Raw genomic sequence first — 22778 nt, 5'->3', positions numbered from 1 at the left:
CGCCTTGGATTACCATTTTCCAGCTCCTCTTGCAGAGGGCAGAGGCTTAAGATCCTTGTTGGAGCGGTCGATGTGTCTGATTCACCTACGTGGCCTGTGAGAGCCACATGATCCTTGTTGGGTCATCGTCTCGGTTAAAAAAACAATTCCGTCGTGTTTGTGCAGACGAAACTTTCAATCGCTGGTAGACTAAGATGTGCAGATACTGTATGGGCTAGGACCGAATTCTAACTGCGTGTAATTTTGCGTATTGATTTCACAGACTTCATTTTGTAAAGCTCTTTTCAGTCCTCCCATTCTACCTTCATGACAGAGCCACTTCATCCGACTGTTTTATTTGCACTGAGAGCAAAATGAAACGATACAGAAAGGAAAAAAATATATTGTAACACCAGTACATATTCAACATTACATTTGTTGGGGGCTTAATCTATGACACATGACTGCACACGGGGAATGCTGACAGCAATCTGCAATCCTCAACTCGTTCTTTCTACACGAAATCGTACTTGTTTAATGACTGTTTGAATGTCTGCAGCAGGGAAAACAGAAATAATTTGTTTGATCTCACAGCGGTGGGACGGCGTTGTGACCCAGTTTAACAAGAAAATACTTGATAATTCTGCACGGAGTCCTGTTGTTCCAACGAGCAACTCAGCACGGGAAACCTGTCTGTTAGAAGTGACAAGGAGAAGATGGATGTTAAAGATAGCAACTTTGCCAGCTTACCGCTGGCGTGACTGACGCGGGATTCTTCTTGTATTTTATCGTGCATGAACAAGAAAGATGTTGACTGAGAGATGGAGGCTCACCGAGGATAACAAAGATCAGCCCCCCCATACTGTGTATTTTTCTCACCTACCAATGACGCTGAAGCCGTCTGGACTCTCCAAGCAGTATGCCAGCCTGCATATCCGCAGTAAAACAGAGATCCCGTTATGGAAGCTTGCGGTAAGCTGTGCTTTTCCGATAGCCACATCACTTCAGTTCCTGCCAGAGAGAAATACAAACGACGTGTTTCTCCTTCCAACTTTCCTTCAGTAAGCCCTCTTGAATCAAAGCGGCGCTTCGTTTCACCTCCCGGTACAAAGGACTACCTGCTGCGAGGCCTGGCGTTGCGGGTTCGCTGGCCGGAGCGCTAGCTGCGCTGCTGGGAAATTTCCGTGCTTACCCTGTAAATCCCGAGAGGATGGTTGCCCCCCCTGCTCACCTGTATTGCCGGCGCCCCGGGCCTGCTCCCGCTGCTCGGGGGGCCGTGCCCTGCAACGCCTGCGCCGAGAGCGTTTCTCCCAAGGAGGTTTCTGAAGCGCCCGTGCCGCTGTGTGACGCCAGCGGGATGCCTAGCAGCGGTGAGGAGCTCCCGTCAAATTAAAAACAGGCAACGGAGCAGTGGCTGTTGAAAGGGGAATGTAAATAAGACGGTCAGCCTAAGAAGTGAGATAGTTACTATGGGGGGCGGGGGGGGAGAGCGTCTTGGGAACAAACGGTAGGGTTCCAGGTAATATCCTCTATGCAGCCCCATAAAGCATTAATGCAATAAAAGCCATGAGGCCACGACAGCTCACTGCCACTCACAGACGCATACTGCCTCACGAATAACTTATCTGGCAGGTGATGGGGGAAATCGGTAATTTCTGGGGTTTTTTGTCTTGGTATATTGCTTGCCTTCTGACCGCTTCCATCGCAAGCCAGAACGGCCAGATTCTGAAGGAAACATGGGTTTTTTGTCGTAAGGCACGGGGCACCTCTGAGCTGTGTTTTATCTTTCCACAGTTGGACAGCCTTATTGACTCATCGCTCCCGTGATTGATGTTACGATGGGAGACAGGCTTTCGAGAGCTCTAGCGCATCACTTGGCTAGCAAAATGTAACTTAACAGGTTACGAGAGAGAATCCTGAGTCTGGTCCTAATGGGAAGTCTCCTGAGGTCTCCGGTGCTCGAGAGCCCCGCGTCTTGAGCCTCCATGCATCGCAGCGGTCAACACGGCCCACTGCAAATGAAAGCTGCTCAAAGGAGACGCTACTAAAACAAAGCAGTGGGCACAGAAATGGTGAAAAAAAAGAATAGCCGATTTTGTTTCAGGTCCTCTTAATTGCTTCTCACATAGCGCTCCTGGAGAAAACTCCAGAAAGGAAAGAAAGAAACAGAGGCTAGACGTTTATTTTTAACTTGCGAGATAATTTTGGTTTATGCAGCTTGTCACATGACCAGCATTTTTCTTCACAGAAAATTCACGCGCCTTTTTAGCCTTCAGATAATATTTTAAGATTATTAAGCATGTTTGAACTTCCCGTGAAAATCTGAAACCACAGATGGAAAAATCTGAAAGATAATATTCTTGCAGCATAAAGTGACGCTTTCTACAGTGCCTCATGTTCACTGTGAAGGATCCAGCTTATGCTTCAAACCAAATGTCTGCTCTATATTTAGCTTTGCAAATTCTATTGTAAATCAGTACGTTTTGGTGGCTACCACGCGCGCGGGCCCGGAGCAACAGTTTGGATCTATTGCAGCCGGTTTCTCTGTGTGAGGAACCGTACGGCTAACGTGTACGGCTGTAACGTGGATTGGAACAGCTCTTAGCTGGCTGCCGGTTCAGAAAAACGTCCAGCACCCCTGGCACAGAACCCTGAGATTGATTAAAAAAAAAATAGGGAAAGAAAATAATAATAATAAAAAAAAAAAGGATCCCGGGAGGTTCCTGGTTCACCCTCCTCAGAGGGGTGGCGGACACACGCTGACTTATCGGGCAGGCTGGGTACCGAATCCCAGCGAGGAAGCGGCCTAGAGCAACGCCGCGGGGAAGCCGCCTGCCCTCCCGCGGCACGGCAAGCGGAGCGACCCACGGGTTGCGTTTTAATTACGCGTTTTCACTGCTAGCGCGGACTAACAGATCCCTAGCCTGTCGCAGTCGGTTCCGCCAGCTCTTGCGGGGCTTTTAAACTTTGCCCAAACCGAGCTGAACCCCGGCGGGGCGGGGGACGTTTCCGCTCCCCCCGGGTGACCATTCCACGGGTGGGCTTCATCCAGGCGCGGGAGGGGGGGTCCCCGCCCGCCGCGCAGGCCGGCACGGCCACCCGTTCGCACCCCAAGAGCCGCCACCTCTCCCCGTCCGGTTCCCTCACCGCCGCCCTCCCAAGCGGGGCTGGCCCCGCTCCGAGGAGAGCACGGAATCGCCCGGAAAGCAGCCGCTTCGGGAGCCTGCCCCGGCGCCGGGCCGGGCCCCCCGCGCCTTCGCCGAGAGCCGGGGAGGGGAGGCTCCCGCCGGGGACGCGAACCCGGGCGAGGCCGCGGGCCGCCGGCGAGGCCGCCGCCTGTCGGGGAGGCGCCTGCGGCGGGGGAGCGGCGAGGGGCGGGGGGGGGGGGGGGCGACACGGGGACGCCGCGGGGTCGCCATTGCCGGAGTTGCGGGTGGCCGCCGGAGCCGGGCGGGTGAGGGAGGCGGGCCGCGCCACACAGGCGCAGAGGGGCGCGCCGAGCCCGCCCGGCCCCGGCCCCCGCCTCAGGCACTGCCGCCGCCGCCGCCGCTGACGGGCGGGGAGGGCCGGGCCGGGCCGGGCCAGCCGCGGCGGCGGGCGAGGGGCGGCCACTTCAGCACCGCCCGCGCCCGCTGAGCGGCAGGACGGCAGCGCCGGGCCCCTGCGTCCCCTCGCCGCCGCCGCCGCCGCCGCCGCGTCCCGCCGCCCCGAGGCCCCATGGCGTGGCCCGTGCCCCGGGGGCGCCTCGCCCCGCGCGGCCCGGCGCTGCTGCTGCTGCTGCTGCTGCCGTTGCTGCCCGCCGCCGCCCCGGCCCCGGAGGGGCCGTCGTGCCACGGCGCCTTCGACATGTACTTCGTGCTGGACAAGTAAGGGGAGCGCGGCGGGCCGCCGCCGCTACCGCCGCCGCCGCCGCGACTCCGGGCGCGGCTTTTGTTCCGGCCGCGCGCGCCCGCCGGAGCCGTCGCGGGGCGGAGGGGGCCGCGCGCGCCGGGGCCGCCGGGCTGTGGGGGCGCCGCGCGCGCTGCGCCGGCCGTTAACCGGCTAACGGCCGTTAACCGGCTAACGGCCGCCCGCGGGCTAACGCCCGCCGCGCGTGGGGAGCCCGCGGAGACGCCGCGGTCGGGGCACCGTCCGTGCTGCGGCGGGGGGGGGGGGGGGGGGGCCGCAGAAAGTTTTCGGCTCTCGCTGTGGCCTGGGTGCGGGGTGGCGGGGAGGGTGGCGGTGGGTTTGATCTATCCTCCCCCCCCCCCCCAGCTCCGCGTGCCTGGAAAGTGTGAGGTTCCCGGGAAAAGAGGGTTGTAGCGAAGGTACATTTCCTGAGGGAAAGCCCCCGGGGGGGGGACACGACGTTTTTTGAGGCAGCCCGAGCGACCGGGAGCATCTGCCGCCCCTCCCCCTCGGCAGCTGTTGATGACCGTGTTTTTGTGCCGAAAGTTCGCGCATCGCAGATCGCCATCAGCACGCCCTGCCTTTGCTGGGGGGGGGGGGGGGGGATAGCGGGGGGGCAGCGGGAGGAGCGAGGGCTTCGTTTCGGCCGAGCACCGATGCTGCCGGGCCGCCCGGCGCGGCGGCGGGCGTGCTTTTTGCACGGCGGGGTGCCGCTCGGTGCGCGCGTTTTGGCCGCGGCTTTGCTCGACGGATCGTGACCAAAACCACCGGCGAGTTCCGCCGCGAGCCGGGGTCGGTGGTAACTTGGGGTAATTAGAAAAGCAAGTAGTCCCGCGTTGTCTGATTTCTCATGGAGATCGTCACCCCTGCTTGCCTCTTTTCCTTACGTAAGGCCTACTAACGTGCTTTTGTTTTCTTTTCAGATCTGGGAGCGTAGCACAGAACTGGCATGAAATCTTTGATTTTGTGAATCAGCTGACAGAAAGATTCGTCAGGTGCGTTGTGCTCCTTGTGCCGTATATAATACTGGGATATGTTGAAGAAAACCCCACGGTTTTGTAAGCTCAGGAGATCTGTTTCACAAACATGTTAAGAGTTTGACTTCTAGTGCCCAAATTGCTGGAAAATATTGGAAACTTTTAGTTCCTTTTCTCATGTTTGGACCTCCGTAAAAAGATGGTAATATGCACCTTTAAATACTTAATCTCTAAAATTACTCTCAGATGTAATTTGATGATGTTTTAAAGCTTTTTTCCCATAAGCCACACGCCTCATCTCTGATGGAGTACTTCTCGTATATTGCTTTGAGAGATCTATATAAAGAAGGAAATCTGAATGTATGTCTGTATATATGTAAATATATGGTGCAGGTCAAAAGGAAGGGCGTATCTTTCAAGCTCAAACGTTCAGGAATTTTAGGCCATGTTAACAGTGTATTTGTTGTACATATACGTAATCAACTTTGTAACTGGCTAGCAGTATTGTCTGGCGAGTATTGCTGCCACAGAAACGGCTGTTGTAAATACTGGCTAACTGTGCTCCGTACAGACAGCTGAGGATTACTGCGATGCAGCGTTTCGCTTTAAAAAAAAACAAACCCAAACCAGAATAAAACAAAGGAAGCCCCCCGAAGACACAGACATAGATGCTGTGGTAGATTTTGCTAAGCAAAATGAGGTGCGGTGGGCAATTATAATCTTGGCTTGCTAATAAAGGGATACAATTAGGCTTGCATAATTAAATATTGCTTACATTCAACTTGTAAAAAGCAAATCTTCTGTTAACCAAGTGGGTGACACAAGCTTTTCCAAGTTATTTTGTAAGCTCTCGAAGGAAAAAAAAAAGAGCCTGAGGATCCCAAAGCAGCGCTTCTTTTCGGTGAGCGGTAAAAAAAAATACATTTGCCCCCACTGAAAGGGTGGTGCTTGCTCAGTGTCAGTCTTTCAGCTCATCATCTTTTATAGCCAAATGACGCTCCCTTTTGGAACAGTTGTTGTGTAGTGGTCTGGCTCCGTTATCTGAACTAAAGCTATTGAGTTGGCAAATTACTCCGCTGAGCTTTCACACCAAAGGAGGATCGCTTACGGTGCGGAGCCAGACAGTCCAACCTACGAGCATCTCGCTCGGTGTGCGGGTGCTGAGCGCTCAGCCTGACGTGGCACAAACCCTTCGCAGCACGACGGCGGCTGGGCTCCTGTGGGAGCCTGAGCAGTACACGTCCCTGTGTGTGCCCCTGATGGGGCTGGAGTGCCTCCGAAGGCTGGTGGGGCTTCGTCCTGCCTTCAGGCCTCAGTACACTTTCAGAATAGGGCATGGACTCATTTCACCTTGCCCTTTCTTAAATTGAAAAAAGTAGTTGTGGGAAGAAGGCAAAGATCCAATCGGTAGCGGTTTCCTTCGGTCCTCACCTGAAGAATTAGTTCATGGCGGTGCATCTGCTCTCCGGTTTGACCTCCCTGTAACGTGCATGTTTGCAGTAATAGCGCTGCATGCCGATTATCTCGGTTCTGAAAGGCCTGCGCCTGGCAGGGCTGTCGGGTCTAACGGGAGCGTTCATACGATCCTCCATCATCACCGTGTCTGAGTGCTCGGAGAGTGGAACGGAAACGGGATGTCTCGTGAAGAGGACGGTGTTGTGGTTGTCCTGAAGACAAGTTAGCTAAATTGTAACTTTGACATTATTGCACGCAGAGAGTTGCGGCTCAAATAGGGAAGTCTCACGTTACTCGGACTAGGCGGTGATGTAATTAGCAGAGATTGGGATTGCAAGTACTCGTTTTTTGTTTAGCAACTGCTTCTGGCAGCTGAGAAGGTTGATCATCCCATGTCTTAGATTATAATTTAATTTAGAGCATCTCAGATTTTTGTATTCAGAGTCTTAACGGACAGACTGCAAGACTGGATCTTAAATCCAAGATCTGTGCAGTTCTGTGCAAAGACTTGCCCAGTACTTGTATTTCCATGATGTCAATAATTTTAAGTTGCATCATTGACATAAGTGAACAGAAAATGTGTGGTCATTCATCTTTACAAATGTTATGTCTTTACTAACATTAACCCGATTAATTAATGCTGATACACATATACAGTGAATTATAAAATTACTGAATATATTGAAATTGTCACGAACAAAAATGAAATGCAGGTAGGAGGGATGTTGTTACAACTCACCTTAGGAAAGTTACTGTCTTGGGCTTCCAGAGCACCAGTTCTTACGCATCTTCCGCGGACAGTCGGATATCATTCCTCATAATCTTGTTGGAAGAGACAGACGGGCTTCTTCAAAAAAAGATTGAATTCCTTAATAAAATCAATTCATACAGTATTGCTTTTTATAATGACGTTTCCCCAGGTACTTCTATAGAAGTTGATCTTAAGTGTCACAACTCTGTGTCACCAAAACAAAAACATACTCATTCTGAAAGAGTTTGTCATGCTGCTTTTTTAGAGGTGAATCAGTCGGAAGGCACCGTTCCTTTGACTTTGATGATTTTATGACCAAAAAGCCCAGTCTGAAATTTACGTTGTGTCAGGATCAACCTTTCAAAAGGGGAAACTGACTTTTGAACCTGTCCACGTTTAATACCCCGGAGCGAGAGTGTACCCTGAGTTTGTGTCCCTGACTTATTTTTACACCAGTGACCATGAAAATATAAACGGATGTGTTGCGTTCTGTACGTTGGTAGATCACAACCTATGAAGTTCGCTTTCAGTTGGGTCGCATGAGATCTTCGCTGTTAAGCTTAGCGTGTCTTGATCTGGAGTCTAGTCAGGCAAGAAAGAATAATAATTCTGCTACTTCATTCTCAAAGCATCTGGGTAAGGAGTAGATGGGCAGAGATCCTTTAATTCCGCTCTCATTCTGGGCTTGTAGTTCAAAAGTATGTTCTTTGGAAGTTGGAGGATAAAGATGATACTAATGAAGCATGAATAAGTGAATGAAATGCTGTGCATTTGTACGTTTCTTTTCATTTGTCTAAAATGTATTTTTCTTTCCTCTTTCCCTTTTTTAAAAGCCCCAAGATGAGATTATCGTTTATCGTGTTTTCCACCCAGGCACATGTCATTTTGCCATTAACTGGAGACAGGTTAGTGCACTGCTTTTTTAATTCTCCCTCTCCCTCCTCCCCTCCAAGGGCTCTTATTAAATCAGAACAAGAGTAACAGATACTGAACAATAACTGATACCTTTAAGTGGTGGCCAGTCACGAAGCCTCTGTGCAGAGCTGGATTTAATTTTGTGAACATATCAATGGATAGCCTCATAAAAAAGGAAGGAGAACGATGGGAAATAAATTCTTGATGTGAACTCTGCCGCTCCTTCGCAGAACAACTACAAGTAATGTTTTCGTCTCTGCATGACTCTGTATCTTCCTTGGCACAGCAGGAGAAACGATTCTTGCTTTTACTTCTGTAAAGCAACATCTGTACATAAGTCTTCAGTATTTTTTTACGTCTAGGTAAAGCACGCAATGGTAAATTAATGTTTCGCATAATTTCGTATAAGGTAGGTATTTCATTTTGTATTTTCAAATCACGACTTCAAAATCAGTTTTAGACAGTGGAGTTGGTGCCAGTTGAAAGGTGTGAGGTCTTTCTGGCAGTGCGATGACGTATGGATGCGCCTGAACTCTTCCTTTCAGTTGATGTTCTCAAAGGCAACGGAGTTCAAGGCTCCTCACTCTGATTTCTAAAGCAAATAAGGATTGGCAGCTGCGATAGGTCAAGCATAGGTGGGGGCAAACAGAAGGAGAAAACCAGGTAGAGAAGAGATTGTTGCAAAATTAACTACTACAATCACAGGAATTGGAAAACGATATCGTGGAATCGGTGCTTTCAGCAGAGGACAGTTGCGCTGTCGTCAGAGTCCTTCAGTATCCTTTCAGCCTTGTCAAAACCAACACAACCTCCTCTCTCCCTCCCTTCTGTGCAGAAGCTAACCACACTGCACAACTTTTTGGATTTTGAACATGTGGATAAACCGTTTAGGGATCATTTTAACGAACTGTAGCAGGGTGGAAGTGAGGTAGTCCTTCCTTTCTGCTCCCTTTAGTAGAGTCAATACAAAATGTGGTCTGCCGTAGTCAGTTAGTTTTACTGTGTAGGTTTTTTTTATAATAATAGCAAGTACAAGACTTACTGAAGAGACCTGTCATTGGCAACAGACAGATGTGTCGCGCTACAGAAGCGTATGCTAGAAATACGTATGCTAGAAATTCTAGAAATAGGATGTCTAAAGATCCAGTTCTAAGCCCCTCCCGTTTTAGCATTTAAAAAAGTGGCCTGACTTGAGAACGGCCAAGTTTTCACTTCCCCCCGACCCGGACTTGGATACTGGATCTGCTCTCTGCGGGGAGAGACAAGGTTATAAGCCATTTTTCCAGATGGCTTGAGAGAGGTCAGGGGAGGACAGTTAAGCCTGTTCTGAGGACTGCTGAAGTCAATGAGATCCTTTCTCTCGCTTTCAATAGGCCCTTAATCCCCGTCGGTGGCCTATTTCTTATCGAGCACGGAGAGTCAGCACTGATAGCGTACAGACCACTCGGAATGCTTGGGCAGAACTCTGGAACCCCGCCACGGAAACACAAGCGCCTTTTTCATTGCGTGTCTGTGGCACACTTTAAGCAATGGAAAGAACCGGGTTTTTCTCGGAAGCCTCGTTGAAAGCATAGGAAGAACCTTCTTGAGTTCTAGTGAGTCCCTTTGTGGGACTTCTCTTTAGTGCGAGGTTTGCCGATGCTTTTGTGAGTGTGGTAGGGGAAAGGAAATTACTACCCTTACCGTTTAGGAGGAATTAAAAGGAGAATGAAGAAGGAGACATCAGTAACTGTGACCATATGTACATAGGTAAGAACGGATAGATACAGTTGGAACAGCTGTCCTTTTAAATATTAAAGAAGTCAACAGAGGAAAAGGACTTAGAATGTCTAACTCCCATTGCTCCCAACAGAAGATAAGGATGCTAAGTACAGTGCAGTTTTGGGGATGGATGTGCATGTGTGTGTGATTATGGGATATTACGGCCTTGGTTTTTTCATGTGCATTTTGGACTTGCAGGGATGTTTTTCCCCTTGCTTACTCGCTAATTCGCAAACGTCAGGAAACCGCAATTCATTCCCAGCAGTTAGTTCAAAGTAGGGAAGTCTTTTTTTGTTTCGAAAGCCTTAGGCTTCTGACTGCTTGCACAAAGTTCTTGCTGGTTTTTACTGCTTATTAAAGCTGTGGATATAAAGAAACCCACACCATAGCGCCGAAGCCTCCAGATTACCAAATACTTGGTGACTGTGAACAGTGCTATGTGAATAACTCCGGAAACAGAAGTCACTGTTAACCACAGTACACACAATGCTATAATAAATACATAGAATAAAAATAACACCCAGATGGAAAAGACTTCTCACAATGGTTATATCCCATTTGGGAGATACACGTTTCCCCTGTGAAGTTTAGGTGGAAACTGTACGTTAAGTGGTAAACAAAGATTTGCGCATTCGCATTTGGGGCTCAGTTTTGCTACTAGTTTTGAAAAGCAAGTGGTTTGGAGAAGTGGATACACTTACGAATATCGTCCAGATGGCACAATGTCGTCTGCGTTCCCTTCTGGCCAACGGTACGCCAGCCAGCAGACTTTCAGGTTTCTGTAAACCGCCTTCCGCAGCATTTGACCGACATCCAGGGGCAGGACTAGCCTTGCTGACTCTGCTTAGGTGAAACTCCCGTTGGAGCTAAAGAAAGATTATATTAACGAAGGTGGAAAATGAGGACACTGAAGTACCTGGTACGCGACCAACCGTACCTTACTGTGCTTGTCCATAGTCTGGTGGAGCACTGACTGTTCCTTTATCGCACAGAAATGTGTAATCTAGCAAGACGTTTATGTATTTCGAGCCTCGGTCATGTCAGCTAACCCTACGCTTTGGTTCAAGAAGCTTGCCAAAATAGAGCCATCTGCAGAGAGCATGTTCTGCTGAGTGTATAAAGTACAGCAAAGTCAGCCACTTACGTGTTTTCCATCTGGAGCCCGTGCAGGAGGCCTAAAGTTTGAAGCAGAATAATTACTATAATTGTACCGAGCCCTCTGTAGTATTTGAGAGGTATAGAAAGCAGGAACCTCCTCCAAATTCTGCATCTGAGGAGGCTGATGTGCAGGGTTTACTTTCACCAGTACGACAGCTCTGTTCGTCAGGGATGTAACCATCCCTCTTTTCGTTAAAGAACGCTTCCCCCCTCCCCCCCGTTTCACTAACAAGTTTGTGTGTTTTCCTGTTGCTGTACTTCCTTCTTAGCAGCAAGACCGAAGTACCTGTTTTGTTTGCCTTTATTTGTTAGAGATGAAGTAGGTTGCCTCGCAGGCACATAGCCTCATTCCTGACGATAAATATATGCTCGTTGGGAATCACAATTTCCCTGCCAGCGCTCGTACTCCCAACACGCTGAAAAAGGATTCAAGATTCCAGAACTTCAGTAGGTAGAATGCAACATGGAAAAGAAGTATACGATACTGTCCCCCATCCAGAAGAGCTAAGAACACTGCTACTTAAAACTGCATAGATATTAACGGAGACTCGGCGTTTCATACGAGGCTAGCCCCTTGCCCAACTGAATCGGCATGACCCGAAGCTTACGTGACAATTTACATAACCTCTGCAGCACTAATGTACAGGCACAACATTTTCTCCCTAAAAGAAAGCAGGGATTTGAACGGTTTTTAAGATTCAGTCCTCAAGCATGCTTTGCTTTCTAGCAAGAATAAGCCTTTCTTTGTACATGTTGAAGATGCATTTATTTCCTTTAAGGCAAATGATTGTCCCTTTCTGTTAAGCGTTCTTACTCTCAAAGATGGTATCGCGTCTCTGAGAAACTAAGGTGGCTTGTGCTTCGTAACCGGTCTGTAGCTTTATCGTTGGTTCTCTCAAATGGGCGTGTGATCTACATCCTGCTGCACTGGAAGGAAATATTGCCTGTCTTCTGCTGCCAGCGAGTGCTGGCTGTGGCCCTGTCCACGCAAGGAAACGAGGCAATGCCTTAGCAACATCAGTAGTCGGACCGCTTGGCTGGTGACAACACTATTTTTAGCATGGCGTCAATGAAACTTACTTAAAGCAAGAGATAATGGCAAACAGTGATGAAAACAGTACCTGTTGAGTTGCCTAAATAAAAGCTTGCAGCTTGGCGCAACAGAGCTTATGCAGAGAAACCTCTCCTGTAAACTGGTGGTAGTTGCCTTGGCATAATTCGAACTTGGAAAGGCAAACAGTTGCCTTTAGACCCGAAAGTAAATCTGAATTGTGGAGCGTGCTCAGGTAAGGAGAGGTTGCTACGTTTTAATTTACGTTAAATTGATTTCTTCAGTCGTTTGCAAAGCTGGGCTGCTTTGTAATCCCTCTTTACTAAACGGTCTGTGTTCAATTCTAAATTTAGTTCCGCAGTGCCCTGCCTTGGGGAGGCACTGAAGGTACAAGACAAGCTCAGCGTAGACTTTGGTCTGTGCAGGGAGCAGTATTTGTAGATCGGCCCGTGAGCCTCAGCAGCGTTGGCAGCCTCCCTCACAGCAAACAAGCCCTCTGCAGCTGAGGTGTCTAACGCTGGTGCGAGGTCCTGCTCTCCGTGGTAGAGCGCAGCAGAGTTCCCCAGAGAGGTAGGAGCGGTGGGCGCTGCTGAAGCTGCCACCGGCACATCTCCTGCCCTCAGCCGGGCTGGGATTACGCCTGCAGCCCCTGTTCACGGGCTAGCTAAAAAGAACCCACAGAGCAAAATGACGGAGAGCTTGTAGCCGCGGTTGTGTTTGGCTGGCTGCTGCTGGAAGAATTACCTGAAGTAGTCACAAAGCTGAAAAGAGAGAACAGACAGGGTAGCTATTAAAGATTAGATGTGCCTTTTCTGAAAAAACAGAGATGTGATGCAGTACATATGCTGAATGGGGAAGAGATATTAAATTTGTACTCGTTCAGCCCAAACACAGACAGGCTGCAAGTTGCTGATTTTGTTTTGCTGTTTCCCCCTCCCTCCCTTGTCTGACTGAAACCGCGAAGCCAATGGCCCTTCAGCCTTTATCGCTGTTACTGAACTGTACCGCGGCAGCGTCCAGACACCCAGACTGAGGTCATGGCTCTGTTATTTCAGTACAGATGAGTTTTAAAACCAGACTGTCTCTCTGGATTTTTGTGGCTACAGAAAATTATTACAGAAACTAGAGAAAGGAGAGTTTTGAGAGCATTGAAGAGCAGGAATGAGGGTCTTCGGAGTGCTACGGCCGGTTGACTAAAGAGAGTCCCGCTGTCAGAATGATTCAGGCAGGCACGAGCTCCTGTGCCCACCCTCCAAACCGGCTGGGTGCGAGCTTTGGCGTGACTGAACTAACCTCTGCTGCTGTCTGCTGGGGCTCATCCGCTGGGGCCCCGAGTCCTGCGCCCACATGGGCCTCGTGACGTCCAGACCAGGACTCGCTCCTACCTGACCAACTCGGAGCGCGGGTGGACCTCGTTCACGACCGGCTGGGCCTGTCTAGTACAGATGTGCCCCAAGGGAAGGAGGTGGTGACTGATTAAACGCGGCTAAAAAAGCTCGTGCCGCCAAAGATTTTCCGGGAACCCCTTGTAGGCAGAGGCCTGGAAACACCAGAGATGTCTGTGTGACCGGGTCACAAGACATTTTAGATAAATAAAACTGAACTGACTGTACAAAAGCTATTTTTGCAAAATGAAATCTGTTTCAGAAAACTGGGACTTCAGTTGCTGCTTGTTTCTTGGCAGCAGAACACTAACGCCTGTGATGTGCTGCCACTCATTTCTGGCAAGCACTAAGTATGTGGTTTATAATCTGCGTTCATACATAATCAGTTTCAAGTTGTTTCTATAGATGCTGAATGTAAAATATTTGGATCAAACAGATTGTATTATCTTACATAACTTGTTCTCTTCCATATATTCAATGCCACTTTTCTCTTCCCCCCCGATTGTATCGGTTGATCCTGCGATTGGGAGCTTATTACAGCTATGGATCGTACTTTGGAACAGAGCTTCTAAACATAGAGGAAGCCCATCAGTGGAACAAATGACTAGTGGGTGGCATTCAGGCAGAGCGGCATATGCATCCTTTCTCATTTTGTTTGCCCTAAGGAACGCTTTCACGCATCCTGCGATGTATTTCCCCTCCATCTCCTCACACCTGCTGGTTTCCTCTTTGTCACCTATGTTTGTTATAGCGTTCTATATATTCTGGCCCAAATTTTGTCCCTGCTTAGTTTTCACTGGTCCTTTCCTGGCATAACTTTCCATGGGCTTCACTGGAACTTTGCTTGCATAAGAATTAAGAACTTCCAGATTTGATTCCTTCGGTAAAGTCTCTCCGTCTTTTTTTCCCCACTCATACCGATTTCACTGGAAATAATTCTTTCGTGGTACCTACCAGCTTCTCCAGTCTTATCATCATAGTTAAGTGAGCATCTCGCAGTCAAAGATGGATTTATTTAAAGGCCCGTGAGAAATCATGGCACAAGCTTATCCTCCTGTGAAATACAAGTGAACTGTGACCTGTGTAAGTGTGATGTCTTGTCAAAGGTCCCACAGAAAGGTAGCGACAGCCAAAAATTTAAAAAACTGTCCTTAATCCTAGTCCCTTTCCTTGGATGCAAGAGGTGTCTTGCAAATGCTGCATTTGCCTATCGATACTTACTTTTTAAGGGAGAAAATGTAATTATTGCAATTCTGTCCTACCCCATTAAATACCTGCATACTGACCTGGAAGATTTCTCTAGAAATAGAACGGCTGGTTTAGGGGATTTCTTTTTTGATTGCAGCGTGATTGGAAGTGAAGTTGGTTTACTTGAGCAAAGTAGACTTAATATAACAGAATTTCCACTGGGCTATTTAATGCTGAGGCTTTACCACTTCTTTGCAATATCTGCTCCGTCTGAAACGTTTTACTTGATTCTAGCTCTTTGACTCACCGAGGCACGTTGTGTTATTTAGGTCTAAAATATCTTATCACAGTGTCGCTTCCGTTGCGAATACAAAATCTGCCTCTACACGGTATCTCAGCTAAATGCTATAGTTTACAGACTTTAATTTCAGATCTCCTTTATGACAAATACTATTTTTTCCATCAATAAACTAACCCCTTTCCCCACTTCAAATCACGCTAACAGTCTTTTACCTTTTTGTTTTCAGAGAGAAAATCAAGAAGGGTCTTAAGGATTTGGAGGAGGTAAAACCAGCAGGTGACACATATATACACGAAGGATTAAAACAAGTAGGTTTTACTCATCTTCGTGCAATCAAAATATCCTCTGTTCTCACCCTTTGGATAACAGCAGCAACAACCTGTAATGTAAATGGATCGATTGTATGCCTCGTCTGTTGTACTCAAATCTTTCTGGTTTCCTAAGCGGTCCCAAGATTGCCCAGATACTATGCAAATCCCATGCAGAAGATTAGCCATCGTAGAAAATTGCCATATGGAATTTCTTTGACTTGATCCTTCGCAGTAGAGAGCGGTTCTTTGTCGTGCATTTAACAGCTAACGCAGCATACCAATTACATGGTAAATAGTCACACGCAGCTTTGTAGGGCTGCGAGTCTAACGGTGCCTTCTAGAGCCTGTGCTTATGGAGTTTACTGCACAGATCAGCATTTTCAAGACAAATGGTCTTAATTTTGGACTGTCTTAATTACGGAGCTCCCAACTGCTTATATTTTCTTGAGACGTACAGTTAAAGTATACTTTGCGATTTTGCTGAAAGACTCAGGCCCTGAAGGTGAGGGATAAGGTGAAGATCTAAGCTTTCACTGTTACAGATAGAAACATAGTTTCTTCCTTTACACTACGGAGCCAAGTTTGTAATTGCGATCTGCGGGCTGAAAAGCTAGGCAAACAGAAGTTTGTTGCCATTTCAAAAAAATATTTAGTTTTAAGCCGTTCTTTTTCTATCTTGAGACCTACTGACTGGCATTTGAAATCTGGGGGGGTAGCAAAGGAGACCTTATGGTGGATCTAAAGAGAAGTGAGCTGCACGACGCAGAGAGTATCTGTCCTGAAAGAATCTAGTGTTTCCAAGGGTTGATCAGTTAGTGACCCCAGCGCTTTGGAGGTGCGCTCACTCGTGACTGGAAAATACCGATGAATAATTTCCTTGTTAGTAGTGAGTTAAAGGGAGGCAGAGGATTGTCACGAGAGACGGGTTTGAAGATGAGCCTGAGTGTCATTTCAGATGCTATATTCGCTTAGAACATACAGCTTGGTTAAAAGTTCAGGTGTAATTTTAAGCTGGATACACGTTTTTTGTTTTCAGGCCAACGTGCAGATTGCGAAGCAAGGAGCCTCAAGGTTTTCTAGTATCATCATTGCATTGACAGATGGCAAGCTAGATGGTCAGATTCCCTTGTATGCAGAGAAAGAGGTGAGCGTTGGGGGGAAACGCACGTTATATTCTGAAGAGTTCGGGTGTTGCCCGTTGAATGAAAAATGCTTATTCCTCTGTTCTATTCTGGGGCAGGCAAAGAGATCCAGAGAGCTGGGAGCTAGAGTTTACTGTGTTGGCGTCCTTGATTTTGTACAAGAACAGGTAAGAACGTTACTATTTCAGATTACTAGGTGGTACCTCGTCACAGGGTTTTATACAGTTAATGTTAAGTACTATAGAAGTTAGTTTTATTTACATTAGGCAGTATAATGTCTTCTCTGGCTCAGGAAGCAGACACTCAGATGTGTACATAGACATAAATAGAATGTGTGGGTGTCACTGATTGCCGAGAAGACCCGTCGGAAGTACCCTTGCTAACGGGTAGCTGCCAGCAGGAAAGGATGCAGGCAAAACCCCTTTCGTTAAGGTGGCAACCAGATTAGGCTACCGGTCGCATGAACGGAGTGGCTATAGACGAGCTTCAAGCCGTGTGTTTAACAGCCTTGGGATAAGAAAAAGAAAGAAGGATCCACGTCCTTCATCGACTGAAAGCTCTTCCAGAGTTGCTATGTCCTAATGAAGGCTGTAGCTACTCTCATACCGTGAAAGTGACTTAAACGGAAAGGTATACAAAAGACTCTTTACTCTAGAAGGCGCACAGAAAGGCTTTTTAATGGAAGGCGGAGCAAACAGGGAGGGTGGTTCTGGGAAGAGTTACGAAATCACTGCCAAGATACAGGCCCTAAAAGGTTTCTTTAGTGTGGTGGTTTGACACGATGGCTAGCCGCTGTACCATTTTGTTAGCTGCAGTAGGTTGTAGTAAGTCCTCCCGTTTAGAAAAGTCACAGTTAGCTGTGAGGGAACTCAAAATTTTCCTTCTCTTCGCAGAGGTGGTGGGAGTTGTTTTTAGATATCCGTTTACGTTTTAAGGGTGAAAAGCAGCGTGACAAATTTAGTTTGCCAAACGATTCACGTGTTTGCACGCGTTTTCTCTCCAAAGCTTGAAAAAATTGCTGACACGAAAGAGCAAGTCTTCCCTGTTACTGGAGGATTCCAAGCACTTAAGGGGATAATCAATTCTGTGAGTATCAGGCAACGAGCTTAATGTTTCCTCAAGATGACAGTGTACTCTCCACTCTCACTTACTTTTCCAGGCAGAATTGGTTCCTAAATCCGTAATTGCAATATATCTTTATCTTAGAGATGCAGTTCTGTAAATTAATATTGCCTGCCACTCCTGCAATTATTCATGCTCAGACCTTGTGTGGAGTTTGAGGACTCCGTACAAGTGCGGTGAGTTTCAGGGGGATGTGTTGAGGAATGGCTGCTATAGGTTTAGTCTGAAAAAAATCGAGACACTTACTCTGGGAGAGTTGAGAACAACTGGTTAAAATCACTAGGAACGAGTGCAATTTGGGATTTGCCCAAATCTTCGTATACAGAGAAGCATTCTAAATACATACTTCAGCCTTGACTTTAACCACTTGTTTTCCCGGTAAGCGATAAGACTTTCGGTTCCTTTTTCTCAGCATGCCATGAGAAACTCCCATCAGTCACATCAGGCCATTCAACTGATGACCCTCATTTGCAAGAAGGGATCAGAGCAAGCGGAACGTTTTGGTTGTGATCAGTGGCTTGACAGGATGTTAGCCGTGTGTCGGGAAGACATCTTTGGTTGTGGGGACCTGATTTATTTGCCTCATCTTAAACTAAAGGCTGCTTGTTTTATGTCAGGTTAACAGTGCTGCTGCTGCTGCAAGTATGCAGCACAGTGGAAAAAAGCTTACTGTCAAAAGTCAAGTCAAAACCAATAATGAGAGAGATCCCACTATAATTCACTTCCCTTTCCTTTTTTTTTTTTAATAAAGAAAGGATACTACTCACATACAGGATATTATGCAGTCATGAATTTATCGCTTCCTTTGAATAGTGTGTTTTTTGAGGAAGTTAATATCGTAATGAAACAACTTATTTTCCTTCTTGTTGCTTAGAATAAATGTAATTTCAGAATCTTCCTTGCACATTCTGAAGAGATACAATCAACCTTTTCTTGCAGTGACATTTATTTTCCTGAAAAGACAGTACGCCCCACGTGGTACTGCTTTTTTAAAATCTCATTCTATGCCGTTTTAAAGACTTACAAGAATCAGTTATTCTGCTAGTGCAAAGTGATGCAACATTGAAGCCACTAGTGATAGACTTATTTATAAGAGCTGAATGCTTAACCCCAGTTGATTACGTTAAGTTTCCAGGGATACTGCATTTCAAAACGTGTATGTCAAGATAGAACTAGATAAAGGACTAAAGACGTTGGCGTTCGGAGCGTCCCCTCCAACAACGGTCACTGACCTGCAGATTGGACTCTTCCAAGGAGTCAGGTTTCTCCACTCTTCTTGCTCTTCGAGGAAGCGGCAGGAGTACGATCGCTTGAGATTTCTGAAGAGCTCAGCTTGAGGAGTCTGTAATTCAAACACACGGAAGATTGGCATAACCTGTAGGTTGTCCCGTTATCCCGCGCTCTCAGCCAGGGTATTTTTGGGCAGGCTCTGGCTAGCAGCAGTGCCAGTCTGCCTCTTTGATACCTCCCAGGAGCTTTCAAGCACCTACACTTTTTGTGGACAGAGCGAGGGAAGCTTTTCTGATAAGATTTGGCAGATGGTGTTTGCACAAGCCTCAGTCCATCTTCTTCTGGCACTTGTGAAAAACCCAAGTGTAAAAATCCCAGATTTTTGTGTATCATAGCTGTAGAGCAAGAAAAGACGCACATAATGGCAGCACCTTGTTTTAAGATAACAGCTTAGCACTGACAGGGACTGTACAGAGAAAGCAAACTTCAAGTACGCTGTTCTACAGCTTAAATGCATTGTCTGCTCCTTCCAACTGTGACAGAACTCCTGGATTGTTTAGGGGTTTATTTAACAGACTGCAGCTGGAATAGACATTTCAACGCTTGGCTTACTGCATATTTCTGTCCATAAAAAGACTTTTATGTTGTGGCTGTCGGGGCAAATGTTTTTGCTCATAAATACAGGAGCACGAGCAGGCCTTTCTGATCGGAAACATGCCAACTGACTTCAGTCTTACCTGCATCAGTCTCATTTGTTGGGATAAAGGATCAAATAAAAACAATTAGTGCTAGTGATGCGATAGCTCCTGAGAGCTTTTAGAGGCTTGAATATTGTTTACAGCTTTCTGAAAAGCACTGAATCTAACGCGAGTTTCATTTAGCTGTCAAGGCATTTGAAACTCTGCTTTTCTCTTCTCTAGTAACCACATTAAACGTATTTGTTGGAAGCAGCGGGAGAATGATGCCCCGCCAACGTCCCTGTTTTACCACAGAGCACGGATCTAAGTATCCATAGATAAGGGGTTTTTTTGTTTTGTTTGTTTGGGGTTTTTTTGTTTTTTTAGTGTGTGAGGTTTTTTTTAAATGCATGTGTGGTGGCGGTAATAACATGATTTTTTGGTATGCTGTAATTATAACTCAATTTTCTCTGAAGGGGCTTTGACTGATTGTGACAATTCATTCTCATTGCATTATAAAATTGATAAGCAGATCTAACTGAACATGAAATAGTCACAGTTTTCCTTTTTTTTCCACAATTACAAATCCATTTCAGTTGGCAAGTTAGCTAGAGAATACAGGCTCAAAGAGACACTCTGTCATAAAAGGGAAAGCTAATTTCAAAACAGATGAAAATGAAATACCCACGTCACTAACATGCAGAAGTATTGCTCAAAGTGTGGTGTCAAAGGTGCAGTTGTGAAACCCTCCATGAATATTGTTGAACACTTCTTGTTTAGGATAAATATACTGTTCACAGAAATGGCAGCGACGCAGCAATTAAAACCCTCAAGCAAAACTGCAACACAAAACTGTTCAGCAGGAGCGATCGGAGGAGCTGCTCGAAGCCTCTACTACATTCGTCTCTACCCGACTCAGCTGTGAAATTTTTTGGCTGCTGCATTGTTACACTTGTAGCAAATTCCAGGAGAGCCGAGCAGTTAATCTTCATTTATTGATTGAAAAAAAAAAGCAATGAGCTTTATCGTAGAGGATGTGTTAGTACCTGCTTCTGCAGTTGTTTGAAGTCTAAGCAATTATTGCCATTTATTTTCTTTAGACAGATACACAAAATATGTTTAATCGTGGCCAGGGATTAACACTCAAGGCAGTTGAGATTAGCATTTAGAGAAAACCTAGCTCAGATGTTGAAAAGCTTGCGTTGTGCTTTGACCTTCTTCTCGGTTCAGATGAAATCCCAGCAAAGTGAGTAAGGATTTAAACACCACCATGCTGTGCTGTGTTTCTGTTGAATAGTATTAACTAACGATGCAAAACTCTGCGCAGACTTCTGTGAAGAGGCGACTGTTTTGTGAACTTTCCAGCTCTTCTGGCATTGCTAATACCTAACTTTACAAAGTAGTGACTAAACAGCATTGTCAGGGTAAATAAATCTAAGCAAAAGTCTAGAGCTTAAAAGAAAAACGCTGAAGGCAAGTTACTATGCTATCAGGAACAGTTTACTGATGTAGCTTGGCTGATAATTACACGGAGTATGGCCTCACGAGCAAGCCATAGCAGTGTGAACTGTAAGGGTTTGGGAGTGCACAATTTATATCACCACGTGACAGTTTAGTACTATATGAGAAAATGAAACCCATTCTTCTTTCCCTTCCTTTCCTATATATGATCTGTGTTAATTTTTTTTTTTTTAACCCATTTGATAAAGAACCATTTGGGAGTTTATGATTTACATTGTTAGATCTGAGTCTGTCTGTCATAACCAAAATAGCACCTTCCTACCTGGCTTTGGGGGAGCGTTGGCGAGGCTGCACGTCTCTAGATGCAAGGGTGCGAGCTGTAAGCCAGCTAACTCCAGAGCGCCTCACTTGCATCTAACCGGGTATGGTCCTCAACCAGCGCTTTCATCGGGAGAAACTGCAGGGACTTTGTGCGCATTAAATAGCTCAGCCAGACTCTCAGTGTCCCTAAGGGATCAGTTTCTGCAAGGTGACTAGAGACTGTGGGTCTGACAGCCTTGAGAGAGTTGGACGGTATCTCTGGCATCAGGTAAACTCTTCTCTGTAATGCAAAAACCGGTATTGGACTCCCTGTCAAGGAGGGGAGCGGAAGATGTTTGTCTTCATAGAAGCAGGAAATGTTGCCATTGCGAACGCTGCTCATTTTAACTGTTTGATCGCTTAGGAAACGATGAATGGAGGAATAACGAGAAGATGCAATTAAATTAAGGAGCTGGGAGCCAGGGTGCTGCTACCACTTGAATCAAACACGTAGAGTCTTTAGAGAAGACAATATCTTTCGTAAGGCTGAAGCTTCGGTGATGTTCCCATAACGCTCTGCTGTAAATCAGTGTGATGTTTTATTTCCAGTTTTTTCCTGCCATTTTTTCATGTTTTGCCCGCTTTCATGCCACGTTTCTTTGCATGCGGTTTGCACAGCTCAGCAAGTCTGAACTGCTTTCATGTGCCACATTCTGAAGAACAAAACCAGTGAAAGATCCCTGCTTCCCCTTTCGCTTAAGCAAACACAAGTCCTGCTGATGGGTGAGTTAAAGTTGTCTGCTTGTCTCTGCAGGCAGAATTGGACAAGGCTTGTGCCTTTAAAAGTTACATTAATGGAACTCACTTTAGTAACATTATTGGAGTGTGTGACAGTTCTAAGTAGACTTAAACACATTTTTATACTAAAGTGAGTTGGCAGCACTTAATACAGGAAGTTAAAATATATTTTGTACTTAAACCCCACAAAAACTTTTATCTGATAAGACTACAGGAACAGATACATGCAGAACTTCAGAGGAAGTAGTCAGTTTAAAAAAAGTTCAGTCTAGAATTGTTCTATCTTTAACTGTTACAAAATTTCTTAAGAATTCCACCTGACAAGGATTAGAAATAGAATTGTTAAGCTGTCTTTTCGCTTGTTCATTTTGCGGGTGCTCGGTTTTGAATTGTTCATTTTACGTGGGAGAACCACCCGTAAACATACTGGACAAAAATGATTGATCAAGACATGTAAGCTGAGCAGTTGCATCACCTACAACAGTTTAAACTGAAGCTAAATTGTCTCCAAGTTGGCCGAGCCTCAGGGAAACACCCTAACCCTTGCATAAAGTTGTAAGTTTGTCCAAGAAAAGTTGCGAATTCCTAGATAATATTGCAACAAAATAAGAGACTCGTTAAGTCTTGAACATCAGCGTAGGCATGGAGAGACAGCACACAGTAGAGCAAGCCACTGATGGCCTGTGGGCAGCCCCCCTGCAGCTGTACATTGACTGCTGCGTTCAGCGCTACAGATCTCACTGCAGGAATGGTACTAACAACAACTGGGAGAAGGTTAGCTAACAGCGTAACTGTGAGGGGAAAGGGACAGTATGACAGGAAGGAGTGATTCTTGGAAGAACAGAGTAATACATACATCGGTGGTTCTTTTCTCAGGCGGAGGTTTTTTCTGTGAAAATGCCTGCACTGAGATGAGCAGCACCACTTG

General features: G+C 46.5%; 1 protein-coding gene across 1 annotated transcript in view; it reads left to right on the top strand.

Annotated features, from left to right (window-relative positions):
* The first annotated feature begins 3689 nt into the window (after positions 1-3689).
* Positions 3690-22778, top strand: part of ANTXR2 (ANTXR cell adhesion molecule 2) — a 121047-nt gene continuing 101958 nt past the window's right edge. Inside the window, exons 1-7 of the mRNA XM_050896719.1 lie at positions 3690-3845; positions 4791-4862; positions 7884-7955; positions 15036-15117; positions 16157-16264; positions 16361-16429; positions 17268-17348. Of these exons, the coding sequence (XP_050752676.1) occupies positions 3697-3845; positions 4791-4862; positions 7884-7955; positions 15036-15117; positions 16157-16264; positions 16361-16429; positions 17268-17348 (633 nt within the window). The 5' untranslated portion in view covers positions 3690-3696. The remainder of the gene's footprint in view (positions 3846-4790; positions 4863-7883; positions 7956-15035; positions 15118-16156; positions 16265-16360; positions 16430-17267; positions 17349-22778) is intronic.

The sequence above is a fragment of the Gymnogyps californianus genome, chromosome 4 (assembly GCF_018139145.2).
Source record: "Gymnogyps californianus isolate 813 chromosome 4, ASM1813914v2, whole genome shotgun sequence".
Classification (NCBI taxonomy): Eukaryota; Metazoa; Chordata; class Aves; order Accipitriformes; family Cathartidae; genus Gymnogyps; species Gymnogyps californianus.
This window is presented reverse-complemented; position numbering and strand designations above follow the sequence as displayed.